We start from the raw sequence: 10,323 nt of genomic DNA, 5'->3' as shown, positions 1-10,323 counted from the left end.
TGCTTTCAGGGACCCTGTTTCCCTCCCTAAATTCCATCCCTACCACCCCCAGCCTGTCCACAGCTCAATTCCAGTTTATGTATTAACCCCAGGGTTCAAGTACTTTCCCACAGGGGTCCTGAGGGAGTGGCCAGCCTGAAGGGGCCCTTCCCAGTGGGGACCCCTTTCCCCTACTGGAAAAAGAACACGCAAGATGTGTGGTGAGGAGGGGTGGGAGCCTGCGTGGCCAGTCAAGAAGCAAACTGTGGGGGGCAGCGAACCCCAGGATCAGAGTGTGGGGGTTTGGAAAGCGGGACCATGAGCTTGAGCCAATGGTCAGAACTCCTGGGAACAATTCATGCTGCTGCAGTCCCCGTCCCTCTTCCAGCCAGGGACCTCGGTCCAGGTGCAATGGGGAATAGACAGACATCTTTGGGGTCCCCATCTCCATGAAAGTGTCCAAGTGTCCAGTGCCCCTGTGTTCCCAGGAGCCCAGCCCACAGGACAGGACCTGTGTGGAAGGAGCATCTCCCTCTCCATCTGAACAGCCAGGGTCAGTCCACGCTGCTCCGTGGCTCAGGATTCTGGTGGTGGTGGGGGTGTTTCAGGCAGGCGGAAGGTTCCCATCCTCTCTCATCGGGGAGGGGAGGCTGGACACTGAAGTGTGGGTGGGGAGGTGTCTTGAGCGAGGACCCTTTTATTCCCAGAAACCCCACTACCTTCCAGGACAGGCTCCTCCCTGCCCCTGGGGCAGTGCTCCTCTCCATCGAGCCCACCCCCAACAGGGTGGACCTGGTGTCCTGGAGAGGGCCCAGGCCACGAAGAAGTTCCATGGATTCACCCAGGGGGAGAAGGGAGCCCTGGGTCTGCCCAGCCCCGTGAGCATGCTTTACACTCCCTTCAGCCCCAAGCCTCCTTCCAAGTCTCCTCCTCCATTCCCTCCGAGTCCACGTGTTCGAGCATCTTCCAAGCCGCCAGTACAAGACATAAGGGGCCATGTGTCCCTAAGGCCCAGCCCATCCTTTCAGAGGGGCCTTCCCGGTAAGCCCCAAGGCTGAGATCAGCCGGAGAGGCAGACTCATGAACCCTGGGTCAGGCTCTTGGCTGCAGAGCAGACCACATGGCCTGGCAGCCCCGAGCTGCTGAGTCAGGGAGAGGCACAGCCAGGAGGGAGCGGCCTCGCGGCAGACCCCCTGGGACCTTCCCCCACCCCCCAGCACTTCTCGCCCCTTCACCCTAACTGGTCCAGGGCTCCGGGCCTGAGGAAGCGCCTGGGCCCTACCCCGGCTCCACCAGAAGCTTGCTCTGGGACCAGGGGCTGTCCTTCCCCATTCAGGGCATGGGCTTTTCATGAGTAAAGGGAAAGCGTTCGACTCTGTAACCTTTAGATCCCTTCCAGCTCTTGTGTTCCCCAGTGGGTGCCTCACAGTGCCCCTGCCGCCCTTCCTGGTCCCCCCAGCTCCCTGCCCTGAGTTCTGGCAGCCTCCCGCCTGGGGCCTGGGTGCCCCACCGGCTGCCCTGGGTCAGAAAGGGGCAGGGAAATCACGCAGGCCAGCTCAGCTCTCCATGTCTCTGATTTTTATTCCCGGGGGTCTGAGCCCCGGGGGGCCGGAAGCGGCTGCCCCTATCCCCAGGCATGGCCGGGGTCCTGGCGGGCTAGAAGTAGTTGACCACTCTGCGGAGCGACTGGATGCGCGCGTTGTGGGCCTCCCAGTCGGAGCAGCTGCGGAAGTCCCCCCGCTCCACCAGGTACATGCGGCCACGGTAGTTGGGCTCCTCGTACAGGACCCACCTGGGGTCAGAGGGAGGCCAGGTGACCGGGGGCTGCTGAGTACAGGCGCCCTCCCTTCCCGGCAGGGGGAGAAGACCTCCCACCAGCCCGCCACCCCTCCTGGCCCTGCTGGGGTCTGGAGCCTGAGCTGAGGGGTAGAGGTGTGGGGGGACTGCGGCCTGACAGCTGCCCCTCACTTGTCACGCCCGCCTTTTCTCAGGCTGGCCTCTCTCCACTTCAGATGCTCCCTTCCCCCTCACCACAGATAGAAAACAGCTTTTTCATCGTGGGAAGCAAAGCGGGGCTACACACCCAGATCTGGTTGCTGGGGGCCCTCCGGGCCCAGGCCATGGGGTGCTCTGACTCTGTCTTTGCAGTGAGCTCCTGCTGTGGCCCTAACCGTTCTTGCCCTCTTACCCCAAAGCACTCTGCAGTTGAGGGAACTCTCCCCCCGAGACACAGACTCAGAACCCATGAGCTCGTCGAGCCCGAGGCCACACAGCCCACTGAGTGGCCTGCTTAGGGCAGCTCCCCCAGCGCTCCCCTCTCCTGTCACTGTGGGCTCGTCTCCCTCCTGACGCCACATCTGGTGCCCCGTGCAGTCTGCACAAGGGTCAGGGGTCAGGAATGATGACAGAAGCCCAGCATGTGAGCTGCAGGGGAGCTCAGGGCCGACCTGGTTTATCCCGGCTTTCCCACACCCCCAGCCTCCCTACGCCCTGACCTCCACTGTGCCCAAACTGCCCCCTTCCCCTGCCCCCAACCTCCCCACGCCCATGGGCTGGGCCTCCTCAGTAAACCTCTGCTCCCGGGCTTCCTGCTGTGACTTTGGGGACAGACAGGGCATGAAGAGGAAGGAAGGAAGGGGCCTGGCCCATCCACAGGAGCTCAGGGACTGTGCCCTTGAGGGGCAGGAAGTAGGGACAGTGATGTGGCACATATCCCTCCAGATGACATGGGTCTGTGGGGACAGGTCAATCCTGAGCTGACTCGGGAGCCCACGCACAGCAACTCCTGGTCTCTGGGAGGTGGTAGGGAGCCATTTCTGGAAGCCCCCATCAGACCCCAGGAAAGGCCCTGAAGGAGGTCACATCCAGACCAGGTGATCCAGGCCATCACCTTCGGGAAGCTTCTCCTTGCCAAAGGCTTACTTTTTTTTCCCCCTTTGACTAAAGTCACAGAAGGCTAAGGGTGAGGGCTCTGTGGGGAGGAGAGCAGAGCCCTGTGTCTGAACGTGGGGTTGGCCACACGCAGCCTCGGAGTCTCCATCTCCTCTTGGGTAAATCGAGAATTACAGGAGACCCCGTGCCCCTGTGGTCGGAACTCTTCGCTCCTACCTTCCCACCGTTTTTCTCAAGAGGCCCCGGGGGTTGCCCAGGGCGGGTGTAGGGGTGGCAGCAAGGTCTCAGGACACCTTCCATGCAAAGGTGTGACTTCGCCTCCTGAGACACAATTTGGCCAGCAGTTTTCCAGGCAGACTGTTGTTCTGGAATTCAACCCCCCAGGCCCCCGGGTGCCACCAACTGAGGGCAAACAGGGAGTTTCTGAGAGGCAGAGAAAGGCAGACATGACAGAATGAATCCTGAGGGAACCAGAGTGACAGAGCTAGCAGGGAGGGGCAGGGGTGCCCTGGGCTCTGGGTCAGGCTGCCCCAGGGGGGGAAGGTGGGGGGTCCAGTTCTTCCTCTGGCTCAGCCACTATTTTCATTCAGTCTCTCCTGTGACCACTGTCTGGAACCTCTTCGATGTTCCCTGATCCCAAACCTCAGACACACAGACAGCAACTGGATCCCTAAGCTGCCGTGACAGGAGCCATGTTCCCGGAACCCGAGCAGGGCTCTTCCGCAGACAGGATGGGGCTGAGGTCTCGGGAAGCTCCCTGCTCTAGACCAGAGACACAGACTTGAGGCCAAACACCTGGCTGCAGTCCCAGCTGCCCACTCACAAGCGGGCAAGGTCACTTTCTGAGCCTCAACTAGCTCCTCTGTAAAAGGAGGCAACGCCATCCGCTGGCTCGGTGCACGGGAGATGGGAGATGGCCACCATGAAGACATGGGGGCTGAGCACGACCGGTGTATAGGCTGCCCACGGCTGATGGAAGGAAACAAGTGTGCAGGGGCCATCAGAATCCAGGCTGGCCCGGGGTTCTGATGACTCTCTTGTGGAAGGGCGGACAAGCCCTCTATGCCTGGGCCAAACCTCCCACTGGCCACAGTCTGTCCACCAAAAGTGGGCCACCATGATGTCTATGCCCCTGGGAGGCCTGCGTGCTGGGGGTTTGCCCGCTTGGCAGGAGAGGTCCAACTCAGGGGTCCACTTTGCTAGGTAAGTGAGCGGTGTGTAGGGTGGGCAGGGCTACCCTTCTCTGAGCAGGCTTCCCCTGGCTCGAGCAGACCAAAGGACAGTCCAGGAGATCGGTCTAATCACAGAGAACCATTAGTTTGCAAAGTACCTCCCTAGGTCTGCTCCCCCTGAGTGGAGCCTCTGCGGGCCCAAGTCTCCTCAGGACGGCCTTACTGAGCCATGCAGGAAGCCACTTCCTTGCTCGACTGGGGTAGAGGAGGTAGCTGAGGGAGGGAATGGGCCTCCAGGGCAGGGGCCAGGCTGCCCCCCCTGCTGGGGTCTGACCCACCCTGCAGCCCGCCACACCTGGCTTGTGCAGGGCCCGGCTGCACTGTGGTCCCCGGCCTTGCGGCTTGCACTCACGCTCCGTCCCCGTAGACCTTGATGGCGTTGACGCAGTTCTTGGACCAGCCCTGACTCTGTAGGAAAGGGCAGTCTTCCTGGAACTCCAGACACTGGCCAGTGAAGTTGCAGCCCTCGAAGATTTCCAGGCGGAAGTTCTCCCCGTGCTGCAGGCCCCGTGGGAGTGGAGGAAGGAAAGAAGGTACATGGCACTGAGTTTCCCTCCCCTACACAGAACTCAGTGTGCTAGGAACTCCTGGGGGGCCAGTGAGGGCCCGCCACTCCAGCACAAGCATCAACACGGCACTCTGCTTGTTCCGTCACCTTGAGATCTGGCTGGACGAAAGGGGTCTATCCCTTTAAAAAGCTTCCAAGCCCCTGAAGCAGTCCAAGCAATTCTTTCTTCAACTAAAGAATCCAAGGGTTAGAGAGGGCCAGACTGCCTGGGAGACAGTGCCGTGCTCTGACCAGGGCCTGGGCCACTGGGCTCCCCTCTGGTGCCTGGACTGGGGGACCCCTGCCCCAGCCACTCCAATGCATTCCTCTGCCCTTCATCCCCACCCTGGGGCCGCAGGCCAGGGGCAAGCCTTTACATGATAATATTTTACAAACTGTAATAGAACCTTTTATTAAAACACGAAGCCAAAAATCTAAAACAAATAACAGAGATCTCATTTGCTGAAATCCCTGCTGGCTCACTGGGATGACAGTACATAGCCCCTATAAGATTCCTTGCATTTCCAAAAGTCAGAGGAGGGCCAGCTCCCGGCTGGCTCTGGTGCGGCAGGGGCTGGGTCTGCATCACAGCTGGCCCTGAGGATAGCTCTTGAGGAGAACAGCATTCGAAAAATACCGAGGATAGTTTTCATATAAATAGCATTATGCAAGATCCAGAGCCAGCCACGTTAATCCCTTTTTCCAAATGTCTATGGCCTGGTGGAAATACTAAGAAAGCATTCTTACAATTTGAGATGCCAAAGCCCGGCTGGTTTTGTAACTGGTATAGAAAAGAGTCCCCCTCCCTCCCCCCCCACCCCCCACGCACAAGATTCCCTCCCTGGGGTTCATCAGATGTTCACTAGCACCACCTGGCCCCCACTTCCGGGGAAAGGTCCTCCTACAGAGACACACGGCTGAGACTCTGATGAGACTCTAGTGCGGGAATCGGCCATTTCCCACCTGACCATGTGGACCTCCCAGCAGCTCAGCTGGCACTCGTAACTTGGGAGAAGCCAAAGGAATGGGAATGCTCAGTCCTCAACCCCACCCCCCCCAAGGGCTACTAGACATGAACAGTCCTTCACCATGGGTAGTAACACCCCTCCTATGCTCTCCCTACACACACTAGGCCACACTGTGAGATGACAGCCACTTGTGTGACTCCAGGAGACCTGCCCCCAAATTCCCAAGGACTGGCTAGTGACTTAGGCCTCCTCCTTCAGTCATTCCATGGTCAGAGCATCAGCGTCTCTTGAAAAGCACTCCAAGATGACCTGAACGGGTGGATACCCTGGGCCCAAAGTCAGCCTGGCTTTAGCTAAATTCTCCCCCATCTGGTTGCAAATCCAAACTTCTAATATTTCCAACAGCATTTTAAGTGGAAGATGCAGCAAGACATTGGGATCGGACACTGGAGGTGGTTCCTTGATACGTGCCACTAAATGTAGGTCTAAAATCTGGCATGGGCTCTCGAGTTCGGTCCGTTGCCATCCCACCCACAGGGGAGTGGCGGGTCTGCATGGGGGCATCTCTCCATCTTAAACATCCCACAGCCTCATCAGATCTTAAAGTGGGGAGGGCCGTGCCCCCAGATTATCTGTCCCACGTCTGAGCAGCACTGACCCTCGGTCCCTCTGGCAGGAAGCCCCCAGCCGGAGGCCCACTCACCATTCCTATGGGGCGGCAGGAGCCCATGTGGTCATTGTGGCCATTCCAACGGAAGAAGTCGGGGTAGTCTCCGTGCTCCAGGATAAACTGCTGGCCCCGGAAGTCGGGATGATCGAAGCAGACCCAGGCGCCACTCTCCACGCGGATGGAGTTCACCCGGTTCATAAAACCTCGGTCCTGGAAGTTGTCACAGTCCCCGTAGACCTCCAGCTTCCTCCCGGTGAAGTGCTTGCCCTCATAGAGGATGATCTAGAAAGGCCAGATTAGAGGGCCTGGGGTCAGGGGCTTCTCTCCTTACAGTCTTAGGAGCAGACACCTGGCATCCAACATCCTTGACTGAACCCCGATTGCCAGGTCCGCTGTACCCAGTAGGTGCTCAACACCGTTAGCTGGGTGAAAGAACACGTGGATAGTGGGTTGAGGTCAGACCCAGGGTCTGGCCCTCCCCACCTGGAAGGGGGCTCTTGGTTGAGCAGATAAATTTCAGAAGGCATACGGGGACAGGGATTCCCCCCTTGTCCCCAGGCCCATTTGAAAACAGGCCCTTTTCAAATTCCCACTGCATTTTTTAAACTCAGTTTTTGTTCATTGTTAAAGCATAACATCCCAGGAAGTGTTTTTGGGAGAAAGCATTTCACCCACAACCCCACCATCATAATCAAACATTGAATTTTCAGAAAGTCAGGCTCCTGAGACTGGGCCCCTTAATGGAAGAGACTGAATGCAACGGAGAAGTCAGGGCCTGGTGTGGGGATTACTGGCTTAAAAGGGGGCTTTTTTCAATGTAACTCATCCCTTTGTTTACTGGGCCACTCCTTTGGGTGACAGGCATGTGTCAGAGCTGGAACACTGCCAACTCAGCGGTCAGTTTAGACACAGTGTCCTACGGCAACGTAGCACCGACAGGTTCTCCTTGTCCCTTAACTACACAACACAAACTTATCGGCCCCAAAGTTCATTTTCTGCCGTGGAGCGTGAAATTGCAACCATGCAATAACTCTTTGGGTTTCTAGAATTGTGCTCCTAGAAGGGCCCTGGCAAAGTACAAATAATGTTGCCCCCGGGGCTGGTAATTGCTGTAATCACTTGCCCTGTCACCGATGACTACCCTTCTGGGTGCCCTGGGCAGAAGCTCTGAGAGCCAGGGTGTGACTTCCCAGCTCTCCCTGTCCCTCTGGGGGGCAGAGGAGGAGAGGGAGGGTGTGCAGGGGCATGACGGGCTCTTGGGGTTGTTTGTTACTGAAGCATAACCAAGCCTGTGCAGACTGAGTTATGTTCTCACCCACGAACCTTGACCGAAGCCACTGGAGACCAAAGGCTGCCAGATTAGCCAAGGGAGGGAGCAGAGAACGGGTGGGGGGATCCGAATTTGCCACCTTCCTGCACAAGACAAGTCTGGCCGATGGTCCTGAGAGATTCAGGGGGAACCGGTCGCCCACCGGATTCCAAGATCCCTCAAACCGCCCCCAGAGCCAGTGCTGGAGGCGGTGGGAGACGGGGACCTTCCCACCGCCCACGCCGCACAGGCCCTCCGCCAGGGCCAGGCCGCCCAGTTCGGGTAGGAAATTCTGCCAGTTTTGCTCAGTTTGTCAGATGCTTAGGGCCCCTCAAGTAACAGTTCGTCCCTGCCTCCCGAGGACCAGGAGCAGCGGAAGGCGGCGGGTGCCGGGCCGCGCGCCGCGGCGTCCGTTACCGTCGGGCCGGGAGGGGCCCCACTCACCTTTCCCGAGCGCTGCGCCATGGTGTGCCCGCCCCGCCGGCGGCCGGCCCCTATATAGCCGGCGGCCGCCCTGCTGGCTCAGCGCCGCGCCGGACAAAAGATTTGCTGCCCGGCGCGTTAGTGCTGGTCCGGCGCCCTAACCCGCAAGGGGCCGCCCCGCCCCGTCGGTAGGACCGAACCCCCGGCGCCGCGAGCCCGGCCGCGCGCTCCGCCCCCTGCCCGGGGTCGGTCGGGGGCCTGCGGGGTCACGGCGGCCCCGCGAGCTCCAGCCAGCCCCACCGCCTCCTGGGCCTCCGACCCCCGCCCGCCGGCCCTGCTGAGTCAGGGGCACACACACGTGCGCGCACACACGCACACGCCGGGCCCCACCGCCTCCCTCGACCTTGCGGTTCCGCAGCAGTGCCGCCCCTCCTCCTTCCCTCCTTGGGCACCGAACCTTCCCGGACCTCCCGCCCCTCCCTTTCTCACCTGGTTCCCCGCGCTCAAGCAGTGACTGAGGTTTTCCTCTGAACCAAGCATGGAACCCAGCTCCTGGGGGCAAAGAAGACAGCCCTTGATTGCCGCCCCCCCCCCCCCCCCCGCCTGCTGCTCTGCTCTTAGCTCCCAACCCCACTTTCCACTTTCCACTCCAACGACACGCAGTTGCTGGTGGCCCACTCCCCTCCCCCCATCTCTGTGCCAGGTTGTCCTCCCCTTCCTTTTCCCCGCCTGCGTTCTTGCTCTCTGAATGCTGTCCCCCACCCCCAATCATTGCTCATCCTCGATCCCTTTCCGTGCTACCTGCCCTGCCCCCGCAGCCCTCGCTGGTGGTCCACAGTGCTCTGCACCCGGACCACCCTGGACGACAGGGAGGGGTTTACAGAAACATGCAACCCCATTGCAGCGTGAGACTCTCAGGGCACAGAAGTTCTTGGCACTCAACAAGGGCTCAAAGATTGTTTGTGAAGGGAGCAGAGTCAACACTGAACCCACAAGATGTGCAGCCCCCAGATTAGGCTGGGGGGATAAGATGTGTATACATCAAACAGTGACTCTGGTGGGCGGTCAGCTGGGGCTGGGGGCCGGCTCTGAGATCAAAGGAGAGAGAGCTCACCTGCACAGGGGTGACCCCAGGGGGCTTCAGGGAGGGCAGAGGCAGTGGGTCTTGGGGGATGAGGAGGGGGTGCTGTGGAGAACAGTCTGAATCGTCTCTCCACTTTCAGGAAAGAATTTTGAGCACCATTTCACAGATGAGATGCTTCAGGCTCAGAAGAGGTCATGCAGTTCTTGGGGTACAGGCGTGACCTTGTCCCTGTTCTGAGAGGCTGTCCAAGGATAGGCCTCTAGGCGGGCCTGGCCCAGCTGTTGCCCCCACAGGCATCCACACTGGCCAAACCACACATTCCGTTTGCCTCCCGACACGGGCCCTGTTGGGGAAATAGAATTAAAACCAAAATCTCCCCAAAAGCCTGTCCATAAAGGTAGAAGAGGAAGAAAACCGTTGTATTATTGAATAAATAAGCATTCAGCCCGAATGTGATGTGCATCACAGGCCATGTGCTAAAGAGAGTTCAAAGACGAGGAAATCTCAGCCTTTTTATCTGGACAGGCAGCTGCAACTCACTACACGTGTGTTCTTAAGAGAAATTGCTAATTTTCTTGTATTTTTGCGCTGCGAGATAGGTTTTATGATTCAAAGTAAGGTGACAGCTGGGGCTAAGCCAGCCCTCTCCTCCCAGGAAACTGGGAGGTGGGGCGATATTTCCTTTGATGATTCCGTTTTGAAGAGGTGGCTCCGAGCTCCAGGAGGAAACATTCCTGAGTTTGCAGACTGGCAAGCAGCTTGTTTAGCCATTAAAAGATGTGCATGCATGTAAGAGGAACCAAGGAAGGGGGGCCGGGGTGGCTCAGTCAAACTTCTGCCTTTGGCTCGGGTCATAATCCCGGAGTCCTGGAGTCCAGCCCCAATTTGGGCTCCCTGCTCGGCAGGGAATCTGCTCTTCCCTCTCCTGCTCCCCCTGCTTGTGCTCTCTGTCAAATAAATAAATAAAATCTTCTTTTAAAAAGGGGGGGTAGCGCCTGGGTGGCTTAGCTGGTTAAGTGTCTGCCTTCTGCTCAGGTCATGATCCCGGGGGTCCTGGGATGGAGCCCCACATGGGGCTCCATGCTCTTTGGGAAGTCCGCTTCTCCCTCTCCCTCTGCCCTTCTTCCTGCTTGTGCGTGCTCTCTCTCTAATAAATAAATAAAATCTTGAAGAAGAAGAAGAAGAAGAAGAAGAAGAAGAAGAAGAAGAAGAAGAAGAA

At 58.6% G+C, this 10,323-nt stretch overlaps 1 protein-coding gene across 3 annotated transcripts; it reads right to left on the bottom strand.

Annotated features, from left to right (window-relative positions):
• Positions 1-1,542: 1,542 nt before the first annotated feature.
• On the bottom strand, positions 1,543-9,463 carry CRYGN (crystallin gamma N). 3 transcript variants are annotated; one of them, XM_087860685.1, is made up of 5 exons: positions 9,135-9,462; positions 8,510-8,572; positions 6,322-6,570; positions 4,456-4,601; positions 1,543-1,771 (listed from the first exon to the last, which is right to left on the bottom strand). In XM_087860685.1, exons 2-5 carry the CDS (start codon positions 8,558-8,560, stop codon positions 1,636-1,638), a joined length of 582 nt encoding a protein of 193 aa, XP_087716811.1. In that variant the 5' UTR covers positions 8,561-8,572; positions 9,135-9,462; the 3' UTR covers positions 1,543-1,635. The 3 variants fall into 3 exon arrangements, 2 of the variants coding, with proteins under 2 accessions (XP_087716811.1, XP_045648247.1); XR_015723775.1 differs by having other exon boundaries at positions 1,680-1,771; positions 4,399-4,601; positions 9,135-9,463; XM_045792291.2 differs by lacking the exons at positions 8,510-8,572; positions 9,135-9,462 and adding an exon at positions 8,042-8,191.
• Positions 9,464-10,323: the final 860 nt, after the last annotated feature.

This window comes from Ursus americanus, chromosome 3 (assembly GCF_024610735.1).
Source record: "Ursus americanus isolate L20-20 chromosome 3, mUrsAme1.1.p, whole genome shotgun sequence".
Lineage (NCBI taxonomy): Eukaryota > Metazoa > Chordata > Mammalia > Carnivora > Ursidae > Ursus > Ursus americanus.
Note: the sequence above shows the minus strand (reverse complement) of the source record. Positions and strands in the feature narration are given on the sequence as shown.

Coding starts and splice junctions, on each gene's coding strand:
- CRYGN (XM_087860685.1), bottom strand. CDS start 8,560: ATGCTTGGTTCAGAGGAAAACCTCAGTCACTGCTTGAGCGCGGGGAAC. Junction 6,571..8,509: donor GCTTGAGCGCGGGGAACCAG/GTGAGAAAGGGA, acceptor TGGCCTTTCTAG/ATCATCCTCTATGAGGGCAA. Junction 4,602..6,321: donor CCTGCCGCCCCATAGGAATG/GTGAGTGGGCCT, acceptor CGGGGCCTGCAG/CACGGGGAGAACTTCCGCCT.